The sequence below is a fragment of the Rhineura floridana genome, chromosome 8, assembly GCF_030035675.1.
Source record: "Rhineura floridana isolate rRhiFlo1 chromosome 8, rRhiFlo1.hap2, whole genome shotgun sequence".
NCBI classification, from domain to species: Eukaryota; Metazoa; Chordata; class Lepidosauria; order Squamata; family Rhineuridae; genus Rhineura; species Rhineura floridana.
The window spans coordinates 376633-401499 of NC_084487.1; the positions used below are offsets into that span (position 1 = coordinate 376633).

General features: G+C 45.6%; 1 protein-coding gene across 10 annotated transcripts in view; it reads right to left on the reverse strand.

Moving 5' to 3' along the window:
- PPP6R2 (protein phosphatase 6 regulatory subunit 2) overlaps positions 1–24867 on the reverse strand; it is a 118385-nt gene that overhangs the window by 57378 nt on the left and 36140 nt on the right. For all 10 annotated transcript variants that reach the window (XM_061637929.1, XM_061637924.1, XM_061637926.1 and 7 more), the window contains 6 exons: positions 22559–22804; positions 5374–5560; positions 5078–5215; positions 3938–4003; positions 1585–1697; positions 750–863 (listed from right to left, as the gene is read on the reverse strand). In XM_061637929.1, coding sequence (XP_061493913.1) covers positions 750–863; positions 1585–1697; positions 3938–4003; positions 5078–5215; positions 5374–5560; positions 22559–22785 — 845 coding nt within the window. In that variant the 5' untranslated portion in view covers positions 22786–22804. The remainder of the gene's footprint in view (positions 1–749; positions 864–1584; positions 1698–3937; positions 4004–5077; positions 5216–5373; positions 5561–22558; positions 22805–24867) is intronic.

The following is a 24867-nucleotide window of genomic DNA, read 5'->3' on the forward strand; positions in this document are numbered from 1 at the left end:
ATCTCAGAGTGCAGGACACAGAATAATGGGCTCACGTTGCAGGAAGCCAGATTTTGGCTGAACATCAGAAAAAACTTTCTAACTAAGAGCAGAACAACAATGGAATCAATGACCTAGGGAGGTGATGGGCTCTCCAACACAGGAGGTGTTCAAGAGGCAGATGAACAGCCACATGTCGGCTATGCTTTAATTTGGATTTCTGCATTGAGCATGGGGCTGAACTCGATGGCCTTATAGGCCCCTTCCCACTCTACGATTCTATGAGACAAGCGATGGCAGAAGGGCCATCCTTTTCACATGCCCCACATGCCTGTGACCTTGAAGCAGCAGCAGCAGCATACTGCTGGGTCACTGTGATGGGGAACAGGATGATGGTCTAGATGGAAACACTTTGGTCTAGTCCCACTGCAGGATCTCACTTGTGTTCTTCCACAGTGGACCTCAAGTGCATTCGCCTGTATTTGCCTAGCTGCTGCTCCAGGAGATGATGTGGAAATCCTTCCACTTAGAGACCTTTCACCAAGCATCTATTTGTGCCCTGTAAAAGAGGACATTTCATATACTTCACCCAATTTTTTTTTTAGCAGATGGCTAGGCACCCCACAGTTTAAATGATTTACTGGAGTCTGCCTTGTGGCATGTTCTGGGGTGGAGGTGATTATTGAGAAATTCACCCGGATCACACCCAACCACAAATGCCAAGACAGAAGTACAGCAACAAAAGCCGTTAGCAAAGGAGTCCTGCTCACCCAGCACGTCTCGGCTCAAGTAGCGTCAGCAGCGCCTGAGTCCCATTCACAATGCAGCTCTCCGTCTGCTGTCCATCGAACATGTTCTTCAGAAGTTGCTCTACACATTCCTGCCTGGTAACACCACAAGCACAAGTTAAAGCTGCTTTTGAGGTTCGGTATTCTAATGCAGGGAGTATTCACAGGTCAGGGAGGCTCAGGGGCTGGTCCCTCCAAACATCTGCTTTTGTTACGCCACCCTCCAACCACAGACTGGCTGACTGGAGAATGATTCGTGTCCCCTGCAGAGGGCAACCAATGGCTGCTACCGCTCTTTTCCTGTGCCTGGTTGCTGCTGGGCCATCAGCTTTTTCCAGGTGGCAGCCAGTGGTATTTATTTGGTTTGTTTCCTTTCAGTCCCTCCAAGGAGCCCAAGGTGGTGTACATTATTCATCCCAGCCCCATTTCAACAACTCAGTGAAGCGGGTTGAACTGAGAGCAACTGAATGGCCCAAGGTCACCCAGTGACTAAACAGGGATGTGGCCACGCTTCTTCTAGTCCAAAACTCTAACCATTACCCCATAGTGACTTTCAACATGGCATCAATACAAAAGGGAACTGAGTTGGGAGATCCAAATCAGAAACAACCCACTGGAAGACTTGCTCTTCATCAGCCAAGGAGGAGATGTCAGCCTAGCCTTGCTTGGCAGGAGAGGCAGCTAACAACTCTCAGCCTACCCAGCATTGCTGGCAAACTCTTCAAAGCCATTTTAAAAGCAGTCACTCACAAAGCAGCAGAGACCATTTGCTGCCACTCCCAGGAACTCCCACAAGGCTTTTGCCACCTGTACTTACGACTCCAGTGCTGCAAGGAGTGGGTCAGGCTCAGCCACCTCCTGAAGCTGGCTGCTCTGGTCTCTGCTGAGCCTTATGATATCACACAAGGTTTGGGAAGCATTGGACTGCCTCTGCAAACAAGGAGGCAAAGCAGGCCTTCAGAGAAAAAAAGGACAAAACAGCCAACAGCCATACAGAAGCCCAGGCCAAGGGAGAAAGCCAGCAGCCCCCTATCAACTCAGCTGCTGGTCTGGGCTTACACTCTAGAGAAGGTGCAGCGCAGCAAGAAATCAGTTTCATAAAGGTCAAAGGAGTCCCCAGGCTGAAGTACTACTTGAAAACAGCTCCTCTCTGCCTTCTGCATCCTGAACACACCAACAGAGATGAGTGGCTTCCCACCCACATCTTCTAGCCTGCCAAAGTGGCTGTTAAACATTCGACCTTTGTCTATCTTGCTACTTTGACGCCTCACAGATAAACAGCTCTACTAAGGACAGGCTTGTATGACCCCAGATCCCCTTGGGCTTTCTCAAAAGCTGATGATTTCCAGTGGGTGGAGAGCCGAATCAGACCCTTTGGCTCCCAGATAGGGAACCTACGACCCTCCAAATGTTATTGGGCTATAACTCCCATCATCCCTAACCACTGGCCATGCTGCCTAAGACTGATGGGAGCTGGAGAGCCAGAGGTTCCTCATCCCTCCTTTAGGCAACTGAGGACTGTGCCACTGGAACTGTGGCCCCTGAACAGTACACCTCCAACCAAAAGCAGCTTTTCATGGCAGATAGCCTCTCTTGCAAGCCTCATTTGTAGGATTAAGCCATGGAGGGCCATCCAAGCTCTTAAAGGAGGCTGGGGCTTTACACTGATTGGACCAATGCAAGATGTTACAAGACAAGCTATTAAGTGCCATGATTTTTTGAAGCTTAACACCAGAAGAAGGAAACAGCACTTCCTTCCAGCAGCCCAGATTATACAGATAGAGACAGTGCCAGCAGCAAGCAGAGAGGTATCTGGCCCATCCTCCTCCCAGCACTGAAGAACAGCAAGAGGCAAAGGCCAGGCTGACTGGCCATGCTTGGGACCAAGAAGGCAACCTCTCACTTCTTTCATGGTGCTTCAACAAAAATGCCCGGAACTAGCATAACCGTGTTGCTTCCCTTCCACAATCAACCATCACCACCAGAGTGGCCCATTCTTCATTCTGCCCTGGAAGCAGAACTGATCAGAGCTTCCAGCTCTCCTTCTTCTGCCACCCACCAGCAAAATGCCTAGGTAGGTTGTCACTACAAAACAGCTGGGTTAAGCAGCACAACGTAAAGATTTCTGTTAAGGTGCTCTCAAAAACAGAGCTGGAGAACACAAGCAGGTAAAGGTCAAGAGGCCTACCACATACTACCTCACAACTGCCTTGCAGATTTCATTGAAAATAGGAAGTATTGATATCTGTAGGTCTATAAAGTGTTAACACTGCATGAATGCCAAAACTCTTGGGCTGGATGGAACCTCCAGGATCTGATAAAATGGCTCAAAATCTGAAAGGGACCTTGTGAGTGGAAAGATTCTGATAGTTTCTATGGGGTAAAATGGCCCACGTCCTGCCCTGAGTTCAAGACAATGGAGCAAGAATAAATTAGCTAAGTGGTGTTTAAATTGGTCAAGGGAACAATGCTCTTGGATGACATAGTTTATGCACAAATAATAATGGCTATGCTTGCCTGAAACAACCAGGATGGCTAGACTTGCCCAGATGCACCTTGCCACTCAAGCCATTTGTAAAGAGTACTAACCCTTGTACATATTTAATACCAGACTGTATGGCAGCATTTGCCTATAAGAACCAGCCTGGACTGAACTCAGGGAAATCATTCCCCCCCTCTCGCCCCACAAAGAGAACACTAAGAGCACTTGGCTGTGCTTTCTCCATCACTAGGAAGCCAAAGAGCAGACACAAGCTTGTGTGCCTAAGGAGTCTCTCCCTCTGTTGCTGGGTGAAAGAAATGGCCACTTGTCTACTCCAGAGGGGCATCACAACATCTACACAGAAGTGAAACAACTTGCTGCATGACAGCTGCTTTCTGATTCGTGTGTTATGCTTAAATAAACTGATTCATTCAGGAACTCTTGCCCTAGCGTGCTGTGGTTCCCTCTCTGTTCAACAGGAATCTAAAAAACCCTGCGGCTACTGTAGTTGCCCTACCCAGGGGGTGGGGGTGGGGAGTGTGTCAGGAAGTAGGAACCCTGCCCACCCCCATCCAGCACTCTCCTTCCCCCTCTCTTCTCAGTAGTAGTGGCAGCGGCAGCGCAAGTGCCCCCTCTGCTGATTGCAGAGTCAGACAAAGCTGCCCATCAAGCAGGAAGTCACACTCACATCCTCATCCTGATTGGGATGGATCAGCTCCACAAGCCTCTGAACGATCTTTGCTTCATTCAGCCACTGCAGGGAAGGACAGAAAGAGACGCAGCCCACGTGAGAATCCCACCTGTAGCTAACACTACCAAGCCTAAGTCACTGATCCAGGAAGAGAGCTGATGGATTTTCTCCATCCTCTTTAGGAGGCTCCCCTCGGCCAATCAGAATCACAGACCCACGGGGAGTCAGCTAGCCCAAGCCCCCCAACCACAGCCAAAGGAAAGATGCTCCTCCACTCCACACACTTGCACACACACACAAGTTTACAGTCCACATCGTGCCATGAGCAGAGCAGGAAAGGCGGCCTACAGGACAAGCAACTCCAAAAAAACTCAGCAAGACAGGCAAAAAGGCTCCCAAGACTCCTCCCTCCCAGCCCCACACAGCCAAAAAGGCAGGAGAATGCTATTTTGGCACCCAAGTGGTCTGTATGTGTGTGTGTGTATTATTTAATTAATAATGCTCTCAAGGTGAAAGTGATCCTGCAGCTTAATGCTGCCACCAAATATCCCGACTCCAATCACATCAATCCCTTACACAGCCACGGAAGGGGGGAGGGGAGGAGACTGCTAAAAACTGTAAGTGGTACAGGGGTGAGTGGAGGGTTCAGCCCTTCCTAAAATCAGAGAGGCACATAAGAATGCAAGGTATAAGATTAGCCATTTTAACAAAGGGTACACGTTTTCTCAGATCAAGAGTTCAGTTTCTTTAAATAGGTAAATAGGTTTATATGTTTTATATTTTTATAGGTTCTTAATGATATGTACTTATTTTTATCTGGAAGCTGCCTTGAGTTCCAGTTTGGAAAAAGGGCGGGGAATAAATAAATAAAATAATAGTAATAATAATAATAATAGGTAAAAACATAGAAAAAGCAAGTCAGAGCTGATAGTGTCAATTCTGCTCCTGTCATTTGCAAAGGTACACTGACTAAGGCTTTGATATCAGAATGAGCCAGGAGAGCACAGCCCTGTCAAGTGGCACTTTTCACTCCCCCACCCCACCCCGTTACCTAAAAGTGAACCGTTACGCCTTAAATAAATAGCTCTCGACTCCTCCAGCACAGAAAAAGCGAAGGGATGCCACAGGGGCCCTCACATTTAGCACTTCCTGCCTCAGCTGAGCTGGCTCCACACAGCTTATGAGTCGCAGGAGAAGATCCATCATGGCAGATGTATCAATATGCTTCAGCACCAAGTCGAGAAATTGGGCTTTCTTCCTCAAAAATAAGATCACCTAAAAGAAAAACAGGCACAATCTGAGATCTTTGCTAATTAACCCTCAGTTGCCACCCAAACAAGCAAAGATCCCAAAGGAGGCTGACTGACAATAGACAAGACAAAAAAAGAAATATGGTTACAAGATATCACAAGAACAAGGAGGAGGAAGTTGACCTGCTCCGTCTTCCTCGCTATGAGATTGCCGATGGTCTTGCTGAAGAAACTGGCAAGCAAAGGATTCAAGGGAGGCTCATGATCCAGAAAATCATAGAGGATGTTCAACAAGGCTTCATCCCCTCCGAGCTTGTCATTGATCTGTGGCACATCAGAGGTTAGCAGTTCACAGGCCGTATTGGGATACCTGCAGGAACACAACCAAAGCCTCCAGAAATTCAAGAAGACATTAGAAGGCCCACCTTAAACAGCCAGGGAGGTGGGCAATGCCTCCTCCACCTGTTCTCACTGCTAAATATGCAACACAGAGGAGACCTATGTGGGCAATCCAGTCTCTTCAAATAAAGGGTAACTGGACTTTCAACTTGAATTAACTTTCCACTATGTCAACAGGTGCTGGGCGCCTCCAGGATTAACTGGATTGCCTCCTTTGGCTTACATATAGTATTTTTCCAAGGCTTTCATCTGCCAACACATGGTGCTGCAAACTACAGCGTGACAACAGCCTTCTGAATGCTGCTGTGCCATCGCAGCAGCAGTGGTGGTGAACATAGGGGAGGTGACCCAGGAAAGCTGTGGAGGAAAAGTCATGACAGGCCAGCGCAGCTCCTCAGCAACTGCTGCTGCCACCTACCTCACTAAAGGAGGCTGCAGAAGAAGAAATGATGGGTGGCAGGAGAACAGGACAGCTGCTGAGGAGCTGCCTGTCTGTCCTGAGTGTTCCTGTGTGGCACGCCTCGGCTGGCCACCTCCACCTCCCTCCTCCTCACAGAAGAAGATCTAAAGGGAACTGGAGTAGAGAGGCTTGGTGATCCACATGGGCAGGAGGGAGCACTGGTCATGGCTGCAGGGAAGGAGGCTTGGCCAGGTCTAGGGTGAGAGGGGGCTTGGTGACACTTGGGGCCAGTGGGGGGTTTGGGGTAGGTAGGGTTGGCGTTCCTTTGTACCTCTGATATTGGGGGGAGGCAAAGGAGAAGCAGGGGATCACAAAAGATTGACAATATCAATGCAGGGGCAGACTTTGCAACCCTTCAAGCAGTCCCATTTTACCTCTGATGTTGGGGGTTTAATAGGGGGTGGGGCAACCCACCTGCCAATTATGTGGCATCACAATTGGGTCATGTCATTGACATGTGGGTTGCCGTACCCACATGTCAAAGTTGACCCACAAGCTGCGAGCCAAAAAAGTTCCCCACCCCGGTCTAATGGTTTAGTGTGGGGTTTTTGGTGAGACCTAGAGGGGTGAAGTGATGGTGGTTGGTGAGCAACATGAGCAGGGGCAGAGTCCTAGTGCCTACATAAACTCAGGTCACAAAGACAAGCTCAAGTCTTGAAACTTATCACAGGTGACTTGGAATAGCAACTCTTCCAGAATAAGTGAGGATACATTTGTGGTGGCTGAAAAGTGAGGGCTACATTCCTGAAGGCTGCAACTACACAGCTGTCTCAAATATCTCGGGACTCACCTCAATCAGCCTCAGCTACTTCCAAGCCTCTTTTCAGGCCACATTAACTTCATCACCACAGTGCCTTGCAAGGAGGGTAGCTAGAATTAGCTGGATACACAAGCATCATTCCAGCTTCCTTGAGAGAAAGGACCTTTGGTCTTACCGTGAAATAGTCTTCTATGTGTATGTAAAAATGACCTCAGGTGGGTATTGTGCTCCACCTAGCAGCTGAAGGCAGAAAGATGCTGATAGATGTTTTCAAAGTCTTTTAGTCTTCCCTTGGCTCTACTGCTCAGTTTTCCAATGACAAGCCAGAAATAACCCACGAAAAACAACCAACATCACTTAACCACATGTATTTTCTGCCATGTATATTCTCTACAAGAAAAAACAGTAGCAAAAAGGAACAGAAAAGGAAACCCTCCTTTCCAGCAGCCCAGCCCACAGTACTGAGTGGCCCTGAGATCATCCCATGCATGTAAGACGATCTCAGCTAAAGTTGCAGCTGCCCTGGTGGAGTGAGCCATAACTCTAGCTCGAGGGGAAAGGTTCAAAGAACTGTACCCAGCACTATACAGGCTTTTAGTCATCTTAATAACATGGAAGTAGTAACTTTCTTCCCCAATGTGGTGGGATGGAAGGAGACAAATAGGTCATCCACTTTGCAAAAGGCTTTGTCCTGGCTATGTATACTTTTAAGGCCCTCCTTACATCTAAAGAATGCCTGTTTTTTTCTGCAGGATGAATGGGTGATGGACAAAAGGAAGGGAGAATAAGTTCCTATTGACAGTGAAAGGAGGACAGAACTTTAGGACAGAAGGGAAAGTATACAGAATCACTTTGTCTTCCTGAAAGGTACTTATCTATAAAAAGAGGGTTGATTTCAGAGAACCTACAGGCCAAGGTGACAGCCACTAGAAAAAGGACTTTAAAAGACAGTAAATGAAGGGGGACATTTTGTTGGTCAGTGAAGCATGCTGTGAGACTCACAGACAGGGTTTTTAGCAGAGAGAGTGAAACCTGAAGCAGAAGGGTTAAGCTGTGAGAACAGAGCGCCAGGTTTGCCAAGGTCAGAAGCTGGCTGGGAAGTAAATAAGGGAACATCTTGTTGAGGCTCAGTGTGGGGGAAAATGTCTGTGAAGAAGAGAACTGTGTCTAATGTCTTTGCCTAGTAAAGACTCTTACAAGAAACTTGCCTGGCCTGGCTTATTTCCTGTTCTATGCAGATCTTGGATTCCATCCTTGTATGATCTACACACGCACACACGCAACAGGGGTTATGGGCCCAGCTTATCATACATGGTAGCGGGTTCGAGAGCTGTTGACGTGGCGTTGTTGCAGAGAGAAACAAAGTGCGAGTGAGAGGCAAGTAAGAGTGGGCAACATGGCTGGAAACCTGTTATCCGGGATGCCGATGGAGAGACTGAATGCTGTAAACTACTCCAGCTGGAAATGGAGAATGAGAGCAGTTCTGATTAAAGAAGAGTTGAATGATGTCGTAGAAAACCCCCCTCCGGCAGCTCCTTCAGCAGCGTGGTTGAAGAAAGATGAGAAAGCGAAGGCTTTTATTACTCTGGGGCTATCTGATTCTCAACTGTTGCTGGTGAGTAATGAGCCGACAGCTAATCAGATGTGGGAGAAACTAAGAGCCGCTCATGTACAGCAAACTGCGGGGAGCAGGCTGTGTTTAGCACGAAAACTTTATCAGATGCGTTTTACAGATGAAGTGACTATGACAGAGCATCTGGCTGAATTTCGTAGATTAAATGCTGAGCTGCAAGATAGAGGAGTGCATCATAGTGACATTCAGATGGTCTATATCCTGTTATCTTCATTTGATCAAAAATGGGATGTCCTGGTATCGAGTCTGGAAACTTTACCTGACGGACATCTGAATTTGGACTTTGTGGAACAGAAACTTCAACAAGAGTGGAATAGAAGACAAGAGAATAAGAAAACAGAGATAAAAGAGACTGTGGATGTACAACAACAAACTCAAAGAAACAGGCAAGAGGATAAAATATGTTATTTTTGTGGGTCACGTGGACATATACAGAGACATTGTTTAAAGAAGAGGAATAACAGGGACTTTGAAAGTCAGAGAACAAGCGTGAACTTTGTTTCTAAGGAGGGCAATAAACTCATCAACTCTAAGTGGCTTCTCGACAGTGGAGCGTCTAATTGCCTAATCACAGACTCTAGTTTATTTTACACTTCAAAGCCGACGCAGGAGAAGCTTTATCTGGCTGACGGATCGACTCAGGACGCGATTGCAACAGGCACGCTGAAGATGGGTAATTTGGGAATTTTAACAGATGTATTATTGGTGTCTGGTTTACAATATAACATTCTATCAGTAAGAAAATTGGCTCAAATAGGTTGTAAAGTTACATTTGAAGGGGATAGATGTTTTGTGAGAAAAGATGGTGAAATATGCATACAAGGGAAATTACAGAACCAAATGTTTATGGTTGAGTGCAATCTTGATAAACACACGTGTGCTTGGATAGCAGTAAATAAAGATAAACATGATAATTGTTTCCATGAATGGCACAGAAAATTGGCACACGCACATTATGAGAAAGTTATAAACACCCCAAAGCATAGTCAAGATTTGAAATTAACACATTGTGAGCATGTGGATGAGTGTGAGGTATGTTACAAAACAAAAATGACTGTGACTCCAGTAAATAAGAGATGTGAAAGCACAACCACTGAACCCTATCAGCTCATACATGTAGATTTGGCTGGTCCTTTTCAGTGCTCAAAAGGTGGAGCAAGGTTTTATTTAGTGATTGTGGATGATTTCTCCAGATTTACACATGTATTCTTATTGAAAAAGAAAAGTGATGCAGAAGAGAAATTAAAGACATTCATACAGAGAACAGAGACACAATATGGGGTTGTTATAAAGAATATCAGATCAGACAGAGGTGGTGAATTTACCAGTAATTCATTTAAAACATATTTGAAAAAGAAGGGAATAATACAGAGTCTCACTGCTCCCTTCAGCCCATCCTCCAACGGAACGGCAGAGAGGAGGAACCGGTCATTGCAGGATTCATTGAGAGCAATGCTTGCAGATGCTGATATGAATAACACTTATTGGGGTGAATGTATTCTGTACACTGTTTATATTCAGAACCGTCTCATGCACAGAACAATAGGCATGTCTCCCTATGAGAAACTGACTGGAAGAAAACCCAGGGTGAAACACATAGAACGTTTTGGGGCAAAATGCTGGGTACATGTTGTAAAACAGAAAAGGCATGGTAAATTAGGCTCAAGAGCTCAAGCAGGACGCATTTTGGGATTTCAGAATTCATATTATAGAGTTTGGTTACCTGAGAAACAACAAGTAGTGTTATGCAGAAACATAAAGGTGATAGACAAACCTTGGAGAGACAGTCAAACAGTGATCCTAGATAGTGCAAACAAACAGGAAGCAGCTGATGTTCCTTTTGGACAACAAATTCCATTAAAAACTGCATTGACTGATTTAATACATGGTGGCAAACGTACTGTAAAACGACTGAGAAGTGAAGACATGACAATGCAAGATGCAGAAATGCCAAGTACTAGTGCAAACACAGGTGCAGGTCCAAGTAAAATAGAGAGTGAAGAAGAAATGGAAATAGATGATGTCAGGAGGTCAGAAAGAAAAACGAAAGGTCAACCACCACAGAGATTCACATTTAATGTTACACAACAGAATAATGGAACAGATAAATATCCAGTAGAATGGGAAAAAGAAGGACCAATAGATAAAGAAACAATGGATCTAATGTGGCAATTTTGTGTTGAAGAATTAAATGTAAATGTATTATCAAATAAAGTGAACAAAATGAATCTGTGAAACCTGTGTGAATAAAGAAATAAAGAGACAAGAACTGAACTGAAAATGTAAATAGAAACTGTGAGAAAACAAACCATGTACTGATATGTATTGTAATGAAAAGTTAATATTGTAGAAATGTAATAATGAACAATTTGTAATTTGTAATCTGTGAGCCTCAGGTGGGGGCTGTTGGTCAGTGAAGCATGCTGTGAGACTCACAGACAGGGTTTTTAGCAGAGAGAGTGAAACCTGAAGCAGAAGGGTTAAGCTGTGAGAACAGAGCGCCAGGTTTGCCAAGGTCAGAAGCTGGCTGGGAAGTAAATAAGGGAACATCTTGTTGAGGCTCAGTGTGGGGGAAAATGTCTGTGAAGAAGAGAACTGTGTCTAATGTCTTTGCCTAGTAAAGACTCTTACAAGAAACTTGCCTGGCCTGGCTTATTTCCTGTTCTATGCAGATCTTGGATTCCATCCTTGTATGATCTACACACGCACACACGCAACACATTTTTCAGGGGCTTGAAAGGTGGTTTTGAAGTGCCGTAAAAACTTTGTGCAAGTCCCAGGATGAGAAATGATACAGAACTGGAAAAGTACTGGTAGCTCCTCTTTTTTTTTTGGACTGCCTTCAAGTTGATTCTGGCTTATGGGCGGCCCTATGAATAGGGTTTTCATGGTAGGCGGTATTCAGAGGTGGTTTACCATTGCCTTCCTCTGAGGCTGAGAGGCAGTGACTGGCCCAAGGTCACCCAGGGAGCTGCATGGCTGTGTGGGGATTCGAACCCTGGTCTCCCAGGTCGTAGTCCAACACCTTAACCACTACACTGGCTCCTCCTCTTAGGAAGCACTTTAAGAATGGGTGTGAACCCAGGGTCTTTTCCAGTGATGGTGATAGTACTGAGGATAAAGCTGGAGCCTGACGATGAAGAGTATTTGGTCTAGGGTCCATGGAGAGGGCAGCTTGCAGAAAGGCCAAGCATCCTGAATGCCTGCTCTTTGGGGCTGTACACAGCTCCTTGTGCACCAAGTCAAAAACACTTTTCATGTTCCCTCATAGAGATGAGTAACACATGGGCAACGAGAAGCCATAATGGTTTCCACTACCTGTTCAGACAGGCCTACGTTGATGAGTTGCCCCCATTCCAATATCCCGGCATGAAGGTTTAGCCATGCCAGATCCGGGTGATGAAGCTGTACAGTAGCCCAAGGGGCCATAGGGAGGTGACTGCATCTACCGCCTCCGCTATGGGTTCTACGTACTGGGAGAAAAACCTTTCTACTTGGCAATTGGTGCGAGAAGCAAACAGATCCACTGCCATCTTTCTGAAGCGGGCCTGTAGCTTTCTGAATACCTTTGAATGTAACTGCCATTTCCCATTGTGCAGCTGCTGCCGACTCAATCAACTGGCCTGCTCATTTTCCATTCCTCTTAGGTGTTCTGCCACACGGAACTCCAGGTGATTTTCTACCCAATGGAGAAGAACCAACACCTCATCCTGTAGAATTCTTTATTGCATGCTCCTTTGGTGATTCAAATGGGCTTTTTCGGTCACATTGTTGGTCCATAATCAGGCCTCATCTACTGAAACGGTTCCCAAGAAGTTGCAACAGACGTTGCACTGGACACCTCACTGGGGACTACAGTAGATGTGGATGAGGCATCAAGATTGCTACAGAGGCAAGCAACTTTACCCTCAAAGGGCCTTGCAAACAATTCACAGTGGGCCTTCAAAGGGTCTAAAACTCCATTTCCTGGAGCTGATGACCACAGACCCCTGACAATGACCCCTGACATGTGGAACTGACATCTCCTGCCCTACCTGCAGGCCTAGATCCAAGAAAGACTGGGCTGAGGTGTACAGATGAAAAGAGTTCTGAAAACTACACCTTTCCTCTTTCTTTTTGGACAAGGGAAACACATTCTTTTCATCCCTGGACTCTATCAAACCTTGTCCAAGACTGCATCTCCAAATAGCTTGCCTTCTACGTACAGCTCTGAAGCCAAATTCATGTGTGCTATCATATCTACCTCCTAATGGCAGCACCATAGACATCTTCTAATGAGAGTTCTTACAGCGAACTACATAGCATCCATGCAGGCTTCCGCCATAAATGCCACTGCTCTCAAAACTTTTAAATAAGACTTCCTGAACTGAGCTTGGTTCTGTTGAGGAGCATCTAGGAGGTCCTCCAGCCTGACGAAAACTGAAGCAGATGCCGACACTCTAACAATGCACTAGCTTCATGGATGCGCCAGAGACCCGTATCCATTTGACATCTTTAAGTTGAGTATCTGCATCTTTAGGGTTCAAGAACGGGTTCAAGAGATCCCTAAATTGGGGCATCCACCAGAGGGAAATGAAGATGGTCCATCCAATTTTGCTGCAGCACATAATGCTTGTTGGCTGTAGATTCAGATTTCTTATTTTGTTTTAATGTATTTTAAAGTCTGTTTTTATGATGTTTTAAACTGTTTTTAGTGATTTTGTTTGCTGCCCTGGGCTCCTGCTGGAGGAAGGGTGGGATATAAATCAAATAATAAATAAATAATAATTTTGCAACAGAGTGTTAAATTCAGACATCAGAACCTTTGGTAGTAGGGAAGGAAGCCTCACCACCCTTGAGTTAGCCTGGTGATCCAGACACACTGTGGCCACCTGAAAGGATGAGGGAGCTGGTGTGTCTTCTTTATCTTTGAGGTCCAAGGCCTCTAATGTTTTGCAAAGCAGTGGAAGATAGTGTGAATCCTGAAACAGATGGCTAGAAACTGTATCCTCAGAGGTGCCACGCCATTTGTCTTCATCCAGAACCAGCAAGTCCTGATCTGGATTTGCAGGCATGTTCCAGAAACATGTTGCCAAACCTTGATGCATAGTATGGGGGTGAAGTGACAATCAAGACAAGTCAGCTGAAATAGAAGCTGTAGTCATCCCACGATGCTCATGTATGCTTCCATGCCAATATGTTAAATACGTTTTTAAAGCTTTTAAAAAATGTTTTTAATGTTGTTCTGTTTTAATGTGTTTTAAGGTCTTTTTATGATGTTTTAAAGTGTTTTTAGCATTTCAGTTTGCTGCCCTGGGCTCCTGCTGGGAGGAAGGGCGGGATAGAAATCCAATAAATAAATAAATAAATAAGTGACCTTTGAGGTTGGGCAGGTAAAGAAAGAGAAGGCTGAGCCACCACTGGCTGAGTGGAAGATGGGGCTATATTAACCCAACAGGCCAATGCCTTAGAAAAGTTGGCCCACAAAATTTCCCTGGGATGCTGAAGCTTCTGGTTAGACAATGGAGGAAAATGTGTGTGGTCAGTCTGGATGACCTGGGCTTGTTGAACAGAAGAAGTGAAAGGAGTATTATCCAACCTCATATTGCCTGAACCTTGGGACATCACACTGACACTGTGTGCTTAAGAACATAAGAACATAAGAAGAGCCTGCTGGATCAGGCCAGTGGCCCATCTAGTCCAGCATCCTGTTCTCACAGTCGCCAACCAGGTGCCTGGGGGAAGCCCGCAAGCAGGACCTGAGTGCAAGAACACTCTCTCCTCCTGAGGCTTCCGGCAACTGGTTTTCAGAAGCATGCTGCCTCTGACTAGGGTGGCAGACCACAGCCATCATGGCTAGTAGCCATTGATAGCCCTGTCCTCCATGAATTGGTCTAATCTTCTTTTAAAGCCGTCCAAGCTGGTGGCCATTACTGCATCTTGTGGGAGCAAATTCCATAGTTTAACTATGCGCTGAGTAAAGAAGTACTTCCTTTTGTCTGTCCTGAATCTTTCAACATTCAGCTTCTTTGAATGTCCACGAGTTCTAGTATTATGAGAGAGGGAGAAGAACTTTTCTCTATCCACTTTCTCAATGCCATGCATAATTTTATACACTTCTATCATGTCTCCTCTGACCCGCCTTTTCTCTAAACTAAAAAGCCCCAAATGCTGCAACCTTTCCTCGTAAGGGAGTCGCTCCATCCCCTTGATCATTCTGGTTGCCCTCTTCTGAACCTTTTCCAACTCTATAATATCCTTTTGGAGATGAGGCGACCAGAACTGTACACAGTATTCCAAATGCGGCCGCACCATAGATTTATACAACGGCATTATGATATCGGCTGTTTTATTTTCAATACCTTTCCTAATTATCGCTAGCATGGAATTTGCCTTTTTCACAGCTGTCGCACACTGGGTCGACATTTTCATCGTGCTGTCCACCACAACCCCGAGGTCTCTCTCCTGGTCAGTCACCGCCAGTTCAGACCCCATGAGCGTATATGTGAAATTAAGATTTTTTGCTCCAATATGCATAATTTTACACTTGTTTATATTGAATTGCATTTGCCATTTTTCTGCCCATTCACTCAGTTTGGAGAGGTCTTTTTGGAGCTCTTCGCAATCCCTTTTTGTTTTAACAACCCTGAACAATTTAGTGTCATCAGCAAACTTGGCCACTTCACTGCTCACTCCTAATTCTAGGTCATTAATAAAAAAGTTGAAAAGTACAGGTCCCAATACCGATCCTTGAGGGACTCCACTTTCTACAGCCCTCCATTGGGAGAACTGTCCGTTTATTCCTACTCTCTGCTTTCTGCTTCTTAACCAATTTCTTATCCACAAGAGGACCTCTCCTCTTATTCCATGATTGCTAAGCTTCCTCAGAAGTCTTTGGTGAGGTACCTTGTCAAACGCTTTTTGAAAGTCTAAGTACACTATGTCCACTGGATCACCTCTATCTATACGCTTGTTGACACTCTCAAAGAATTCTAATAGATTACTGAGACAGGACTTTCCCTTGCAGAAGCCATGCTGGCTCTGCTTCAGCAAGGCTTGTTCTTCTATGTGCTTAGTTAATCTAGCTTTAATCATACTTTCTACCAGTTTTCCAGGGACAGAAGTTAAGCTAACTGGCCTGTAATTTCCGGGATCCCCTCTGGATCCCTTTTTGAAGATTGGCGTTACATTTGCCACTTTCCAGTCCTCAGGCACAGAGGAGGACCCAAGGGACAAGTTACATATTTTAGTTAGCAGATCAGCAATTTCACCTTTGAGTTCTTTGAGAACTCTCGGGTGGATGCCATCCGGGCCCGGTGATTTGTCAGTTTTTATATTGTCCATTAAGCTTAGAACTTCCTCTCTCGTTACCACTATTTGTCTCAGTTCCTCAGAATCCCTTCCTGCAAATGTTAGTTCAGGTTCAGGGATCTGCCCTATATCTTCCACTGTGAGGACAGATGCAAAGAATTCATTTAGCTTCTCTGCAATCTCCTTATCGTTCTTTAGTACACCTTTGACTCCCTTATCATCCAAGGGTCCAATTGTCTCCCTAGATGGTCTCCTGCTTTGAATGTATTTATAGAATTTTTTTTAGAATTCTCCGGGTTTCAGGCAGAGGACAGTCCCAGCATTACCTGGAGATGCCCGGGGGGGGGATTAAGCCCGGGGGGGTGTTTCCACATGCAGAGCACTCAGCTGCAGCCTGCCTCAAAGTATGGCACTTGTAAGAAGGATTGCCTAGTTCCTTCAGCCCCATCCTTTTCCTCAGCGCTGGAGGTCCTTTGTGTGACTTACTTCAGCATGTCAGTTGAAACTCTGCTTTCTCTGTGGAGAGAGATAATAACAAACTCTTTGAATGTATTTATAGAATTTTTTGTTGTTGGTTTTTATGTTCTTAGCAATGTGCTCCTCAAATTCTTTTTTAGCATCCTTTATTGTCTTCTTGCATTTCTTTTGCCAGAGTTTGTGTTCTTTTTTATTTTCTTCATTTGGACAAGACTTCCATTTTTTGAAGGAAAACTTTTTGCCTCTAAGAGCTTCCTTGACTTTGCTCGTTAACCATGTTGGCATCTTCTTGGCCCTGGCGGTACCTTTTCTGATCTGCGGTATGCACTCCAGTTGAGCTTCTAATATAGTGTTTTTAAACAACTTCCAAGCATTTTCGAGTGATGTGACCCTCTGGACTTTGTTTTTCAGCTTTCTTTTTACCAATCCCCTCATTTTTGTGAAGTTTCCTCTTTTGAAGTCAAATGTGACCGTGTTGGATTTTCTTGGCAATTGGCCAGTTACATGTATGTTTAATTTAATAGCACTGTGGTCACTGCTCCCAATCGGTTCAACAACACTTACATCTTGCACCAGGTCCCGGTCCCCACTGAGGATTAAGTCCAGGGTTGCCGTCCCTCTGGTCGGTTCCATGACCAACTGGTCTAAGGAATAGTCATTTAGAATATTTAGAAACTTTGCTTCTTTGTCATGACTGGAACACATATGCAGCCAGTCTATGTCCGGGTAGTTGAAGTCACCCATTACTACCACATTTCCTAATTTGGATGCTTCCTCAATTTCATATCTCATCTCAAGGTCTCCCTGAGCATTTTGATCAGGGGGACGATAGATCGTTCCCAGTATTAAGTCCCTCCTGGGGCATGGTATCACCACCCACAATGATTCTGTGGAGGAGTCTGCCTCTTTTGGGGTTTCGAGCTTATAAAGCCTTGAAAAAGGAACTACAAGGTGTGGGGGTGTTAGGAGAGTAAAGGAAAGTATTCGTATCTGTATTGTAACCGTTCCTGTACGAAATCCTGTCAGTAAAAGACTCTTAACAATTGAGTTTGCCTCTTTTGGGGTTTCGAGCTTGCTGGATTCAATGCGTTCTTTCACGTATAGAGCGACTCCGCCACCAATACGTCCTTCCCTGTCCTTCCGATATAGTTTATATCCAGGGATAACCGTATCCCACTGGTTTTCTCCATTCCACCAGGTCTCCGTTATGCTCACTATATCAATGCTCTCCTCTAAGACCAAGCACTCCAGTTCTCCCATCTTGGTTCGCAGGCATTAGCGTACAGGCACTTGTAAGCAGTGTCTCTCTTCAAGTGTCTTTGGCACTTGTGGTTAGGCCTGTGGTAATTTTGCTCTTCTGAATTTATATCCTGTGCCCCTGCTCTCACAATGCCTACTTCTAGGCCTACCCCTTTTAAAATTTCATCATTTCTTTGGTTTTTATCCCAGGGGGGAGGTTTATTCCGAACCGGACCTTTCTCAGCTCCTGTCGGGTTTCCCCCCTCAGTCAGTTTAAAAGCTGCTCTGCCACCTTTTTAATTTTAAGTGCCAGCAGTCTGGTTCCATTCTGGTTCAAGTGGAGCCCGTCCCTTTTGTACAGGCCCGGCTTGTCCCAAAATGTTCCCCAGTGCCTAACAAATCCAAACCCTTCCACCCGACACCATCGTCTCATCCACGCATTGAGACTGCGAAGCTGGGCCTGTCTGGCTGGTCCTGCGCGTGGAACCGGTAGCATTTCAGAGAAAGCCACCTTGGAGGTCCTGGCTTTCAGCATCCTACCTAGCAACCTAAATTTTGCTTCCAGGACCTCACAGCTGCATTTCCCCATGTCGTTGGTGCCAGCGTGCACCACGACCACTGACTCCTTCCCAGCACTGTCTACCAAACTATCTAAATGACGGGCGATATCCGCAACCTTCGCACCAGGCAGGCAAAACACCTTGCGGTCTACACGCCCATCACACCCCCCACTGTCTATGTTCTTAATGATCGAGTCACCCACTACAAGGATCCCTCCAGCCCCTGGAGATATATCCTCGGCACGAGAGGATAGCTGCTCATCCCCCAAGGAATGGGTCCCTTCTAAGGGATCGTTTCCCTCTTCCTCAGCTGGATGCTCTCCTTCCCCGAGACCATCGTTCTCCATGATAGCAGGAGAGCTATCATCGTTGGAGTGGGACACAGCTATAACGTCCCTGAAGGCCTCCTCCACACACCTCTCTGCCTCTCTCAGCTTTTCCAGGTCCGCCACCTTGGCCTCAAGGAAATGAAATCGTTCCCGGAGAGCCAGGAGCTCATTGCACCGAGAGCATACCCACGACTTCTGTCCAACAGGCAGATAGTCGTACTTGCTGCAGGCGGTGCAAAACACTGGAAAGCCCCCACACCCCTGCTGGCTTCTTACCTGCATAGTTTTGTTTAAGGTTTATTACGTCAATGGGTTGGAGACTGCGGTTTAGTTGAGGTCAGGGAACAGACGGGCAGAGTGGGGGGCCCTGGCCTCCTCGCCCTGCTGCCGAACTCGCTCTGCTGCTTAACTCACCTTGATGCTTCGTCAGCTGGGGCTCCCTCTAGCTCGTGGAGCAGGCTCCCTCGCTAGGGTGCTCTGACTTTATATGTGTGGCTGGTTCCTCCCAGCTACTGCTGCCAGCCAGTGATGTGTTACTTGAGGCTGATGGCTATCAGCTGGGGCTTCACTCTTTAGTATTCTCTCAGGCTTCCTTCCTTCCTGAGCGAGGGGCGGGTCTGTTTAAACTTTTGGCTGCTTTTAATCTCAGCAAGGGGCTGCGCCTTCCAGGCAAGTCTTTTGTGTTTGTTGTTTTCCCACCTAGAACAGCCTGACCTTTCTTTAACCTAGGGAAACAGAGCTTGTGGTTGTGTTTCAGGAAGGCTGAAGCTGCCCTTTTTAGCAAGGACTGCTTGCCCACTGTTCTCCACACGCAGACCTAAGTTACAGCCTTGCGCACAGTAATTCATAGGGAACTCCTCAAAGTCCCAGAAGAAGACTGAGTACAAAATACTGCCTGAAGATTTAGTGAGGAAAGCCTCCCCTAACCTCCATCTTCAGGTAATTGCTCTTCAGCACGCAGGGACCTAGGCAGGGTCCTTTGAGCAATCTGTCACTTCTGTCACAGCTGAATGTACCAAGTGAGCCCGCCCCCACCTCCTCCACATTGTTCCCAAGCGCTAGGGAGTGAAAAGGAGAGGGCCCCATGGAAGCCCTGCCCCCTATTTTGCAGGCAGCTGAAGAGAATAGCATTAGTTCTGGCTCCAGATTCACCCTGCCCACAGATGCTGAAGGGTTGTTTGCCATAGTAGCACGCCAGCATTACTCTCTAAGGTACCTGAGTCCTGCTGCACTGAAAGCACTGACTGTGTGGTACTAGGCAATGGTGGAAGCAGTCTGCTTCTCTTGCTGGGGCTTGCAAACTTGGCCATAGCCTTCCCCATAGTCCCAGAACAAAAACGTGCCTTTCCTTTTCTTCTTTTAAATAAGGGCTTCTCTGCAGGGGTTACATGGAGAATTGGGGGAGGGGATCCAGCAGAGGGAACTGAGACCAGCAGAGGGGGTGTACTAAAGACTGAAGCTTGCAAAGTGGCGGGAGAATAAGGAAGGCAGCAACAAAGCTCTAATGAGGCATCAAAATGGCAGGCGGAGCTGTCTCCGTGACAAGCGGAAACTTTAAAATCAAAATTCTGAGTCACAGCTAGAGGGCAGGGAGTGGGGAAGGGGAGACACTGGTAACATGGGTAGAATTAGACAAGGAATCCTGAGGAGAATATCGAGATTAAAAAAAATGTTAAAAAGGAGGAAATAACAGAAAAGTAATTGATTTAATCTATTTTTAATTGTTTTTAACATGTATATTGGTTGTTCTGATTGTTTATTGTTTTAATTGTGAGCCGCCCTGAGTTCCTCGGAAGAAGGGCGGGGTATAAGTATTTTCAATAATAATAAATAATAAAGCTACAACTAGATGCACAAATAACAACTAGTAAAAATCTACAGGCCTGAATCAGGTAGACAGGAGCAGAGAGTGCACGAGCAACCACTCTGGAGAAGGCAGAAAGAGAAAACTGAGCGACAGAGCCAAAGGAAGTCTAGAAGACTCAGAAAACATCAATCAGCGTCTTTCTATGTTCAACCAGTAGGTGGACCTTAATACCCACCTGAGATCAGTTTACACACACGGGAGAATGACATCCTTCTCAGCCATCTACTCAGCTGTCTTCAGGCTCTGGGCCAGTTGGTTGTCCCCCCAAATGCTCCCACTGTGCTCTTTTGGGCCTCTTTGTCTGGCAGTGATGTGCATCTCAGATCTTAGTATAAAGCCAGGCTGGGGAACTGGATCTCTCCCCCTCCCATGAGCCAAGTACAATATCACAATGCCATCAGGTGACCCATTTTTGTCCACAATTTGAAATAAAATCATGCATGCAAAGACGCAGCTCATAAAGCAGCATCAATCATGGTTGGGGCTTGCAAGATGTTGTGCATGTTGGATCTCACAAAGCCAGGTGCACAGACCTCCACAAGACCTGCCATATCTGCTTATAACTAGCACTTGTGGAACACTATGCCTATCACCTGCAAAAAACCCTTCAGCTGAGCCACCTATTTATCTGCCCCACACCTGACATTAGCGGTAGAACAGGTGGGCATGGCTTGGCTGAAACAGAGCCAGAGGTCCTCCATTAATGTTATAAAAGGTCTAGATATGCTAACATTTGGGGGCTGGAAATTTTATTATTATTCACTGCAAATGCAAATAATACAACAGACAAGCGTGGGTAGAATGGTAGCCTTGTATTGCATAAATTCAGCTACATCCACAGGGTTTTTAAAACTTATTGCTCACAGACCTTGGGAAGCAGCAGGTGTTTTGTTCTTGGGACACTATAAAACTCCTGCTGTCCGTGCACGGACCCAAACCCAGAGCATGCAATTAGCAGCTACCTACTTGCATCCCTCTGGGTAACTTTCCTCCTCCTTACACCACAAAAGGGTTCCTGGTGGAGAGGGGCACTGTGATGTTCCTATATTAATGTATATATGGTAAGTGTTGTTGTTTTAGAAGATACATGGTAAGTGGAGTGAAAGAGGAGGGGGAGTGAATGGGCAGTAGAATGCGAGATGATTGGCTGAGTGTTTAAAATGGCTGAATGTATAAAAGGAAGAGTGAGAGTGGAATCGGGGGGGGAGAAGAGAACTGAGTGGGTTGCTTGGTGGGGTTTAGAGAGTTGTTTGCCAGGAGGGAGGTGGAGTTCAGATTAGTATTGAGTAAAACCATATGCTTATGTGCCTTAAGAAGAAATCTTGTTAATCTTGTTAGCTTTGTTATCTGTAATAAATACTTAATTTGGTTTACCAAAGGCCTGATCCTTGGCTGGGGTTTCACAGACCAGATGGGAGGGTAAGGTAATGACCAAGGCTGAAGGGGAACTGTAACAAATGGTGGCAGCAGTGAAGAGAATAACAATACCAGTATTCAGAGTCTCTGGGAATACTAGTATTGGGACGTTACTGGTGGTTGCCTAGCAGGGGGATCTGTTGAGATCTGTGCTAGAGCGGATAGGTAAACCATAAGAGAGTGCGGTCTGGACTGGTGGAGTCCCTGGTGGTGCCTAGAGACAGGCAGTAACCATGAGCAGGTAGGAACCTGACAGGGAAAGCCAGAGAAGGATGCCTCACAGGCACAACTGGCAACTTCTTAAAATCAGCTGGATGGCCAAGGAAGGCTCCTGCTGACTGCGCCAAAACTGACCTTGGCCTGTAGGCTGGCAACTGTATGCCACTGCCCAGCTACTGACAGGAGTAGTAAACTAGAGTGATCACACAACACCCACCCACAAGCAGTTACTCTGGTTACACTAGCACATTTCCAGACCCAATTCAAGATATTGGTTTTGACTTAGAAAGATCTACACCAACCTGGACTCTGAGCACAACAGGAAGCGCCTCCTCACTAACATGGAGACCAGCCAACAAGACCCTCTGCTAAGATCTTTTCTGGGTCCTACTCTAATACTCACACTGGGCACTGTGTCTTTTTGGAGATAGCCTGAGTACTGTGGAATGCCCCCTGCCTTGGGATACCCACAAAGATTTGCTTCTTCTGCCAGGAATTTGGGAGTTGACCCTACAGATTCCTGCTCTGGCTTGTTTTGCTGGTTTCATTATTTTTCTTTTAAAAAAACTGGTTTTAGGATTTTGTTAAGTGTTTTATTTTGAAAGGTGTTCTATAGAACCTGTAAGGAAAGGCCACCTTGCCAGGCTTTCCCCTTGCGCAGGCATTGCACGCCCAATAAGCGACTTTCTGCCCCAGCCAACCAGAAACATGGTACGTACTTGAAGCGAACCTTCTCGTCCATGTCCAGTGGGGGCTCATGAGTGATGAGGCTGACCAGCTCCTCCATACAGTGCTGCTGACACAGGAAATCCACCAGCTTGCGGTTCTGCGCTTTGCACTCCTGGAGGATATCATCTTCATCCATCAACTCGGACAGAGTCACGTCCTCCTTGTCCAGCAGCTTGTCAACATGCGACGTTGTATTCAGATCAAATTTCCAAAACATGGTGAGGATGCACACCTACCTGCAAGGAGCCAGGAAAAAAGAAAATGTAATCAGGACCATGCCAGAACTAAAGGCTCTGCTGACTTTTGTAATCTTCACAGTATTAGGCATGTCCAGGAAAACTGGGTAACAGATGAACCCATCCCCTGGAAAAACTCCACCTTTGCTAATTGGGCAGGAGCCCAATTTATTATGTCTATGTTCAATTTATTGAGAATGAACTGAGTTATAAATAGCCTCTTCCTATGGAGCTCTCTTGATCAGCAGGGGCCAAATTTCACAGGTCTCCTGTATCTACTAATGCTAAGCCATCCTTAAGTTAGAGCTTCCTCTTTATATCAATTACATGCAGCATATATACAATCCTACCAAGACAAAATCCACGCCACGGTATGTCTCCACAGTCCACCATCTGTATGACGGATGGCCTTTTTCAAGGATTGAGGAGAGACTGAAAGAACTGGTCCTGTTTAGCCTGGAGAAGAGAAGACTGAGGGGAGATATGATAGCACTCTTCAAGTACATGAAAGGTTGTCACATAGAGGAGGGCCGGGATCTCTTCTCAGTCGTCCCAGAGTGCAGGACACGGAATAATGGGCTCAAGTTGCAGGAAGCCAGATTTCAACTGTAAAAACTTCCTGTTAGAGCCACACAACAATGGAACCAATGACCTAGAGAGGTAGTGGGCTCTCCAACACTGGAGGCATTCAAGAGGCAGCTGGACAGCCATCTGCCGGGAATGCTTTGATTTGGATTCCTGCATTGAGCAGGGGGATGGCCTTGATGGCCTTGTAGGCCCCTTCCAACTCTACTATTCTATGATTCTATGATTCAAATTGGGTCAGTGATCAAAAGATAGGAGAGGGACAGTGAGACAGACTGTGATTTGTGGAGATTCTAATTTAAAAGATATTCTTGATGCTGCTGATCTGATAGATATATGCTGAGAAAAAAATCCTACAGACTTAGATTACACATATTTTTCCCACAGACACAACAGATTACTTATTAAGCACAAAAAATCTGGTTGGACAAATACTTTCCTCCTATATAGGTTCTTCAGGTCCCTCAGATCATGTGCATGTTGTTGCCACTTTACATTTAATGAACCCTCCAAAGACTGTATCATGGAAACTGAATCCCCCTTTATTACTTAACAGACCCATAGTGGATAAAATGAAAGAGGAACTTAATAATTACTTCACAATAAATGACACCAATGAATTATCCAAGGCTATAAATTGGGACTCAATGAAGGTAGTAATGAGGGGTCAGTTGAACAAGAGAGGCCTCAAGAACTAGACTCCAAAACGAAATTAAGAATCTCGAAAACAATAATAAACAGGCAGTAAATGGATCTAGAGGATATTGCTTCAAAAAAGGACTGAATGTGCAAATCTACAAATTGAGAAAATTGTGACTGCTATGCAATTTACTAATCAAAAATATTATGAACAAAGTGATAAAAATTCTAAAATTTTAGCCTATAAAAAAGAAAACCACAAGAAATAGGATGACAGATATACAAGGATCCACAGGAGGGCAGTTATACACAACAGAACAAATAGGAGAAAGGTTTCAGGCATTCTTTACTAATTTATACAAAACAAGATCAGCTGATAGCACCTCTATCAATGCCTATTTGGGTAATGCACATTTTAAAAAATTAAATTAAATCAATACTACCTGATAGAGCAAATTTCAGATGAGGACATTGACAAAGCTTTCAAAAACATGAACCCAGCCAAGGCACCAGGTTTAGATGGTGGGAGACCAGGGTTCACATCCCCACTCAGCCATGAAGCTCACTGGGTGACCTTGGGCCAGTCACTGCCTCTTAGCCTAACCTACCTCACAGGGTTGTTGTGGGGATTAAATGAGGAGGGGAGAGAATCATGTACACCACCTTGAACTCCTTGGAGAAAAGGTGGGATATAAATACATTTTATAAACTCTTCAAAGAACAACTAAAACCCAAATTGGAAACTTTGATTCCATATTGACAGGTGGACCTATATAACATACTTGGCAGGAATCATGTTTAGTGATTCACTTAAAACCAGGAAAGGATCCCAAGATGCA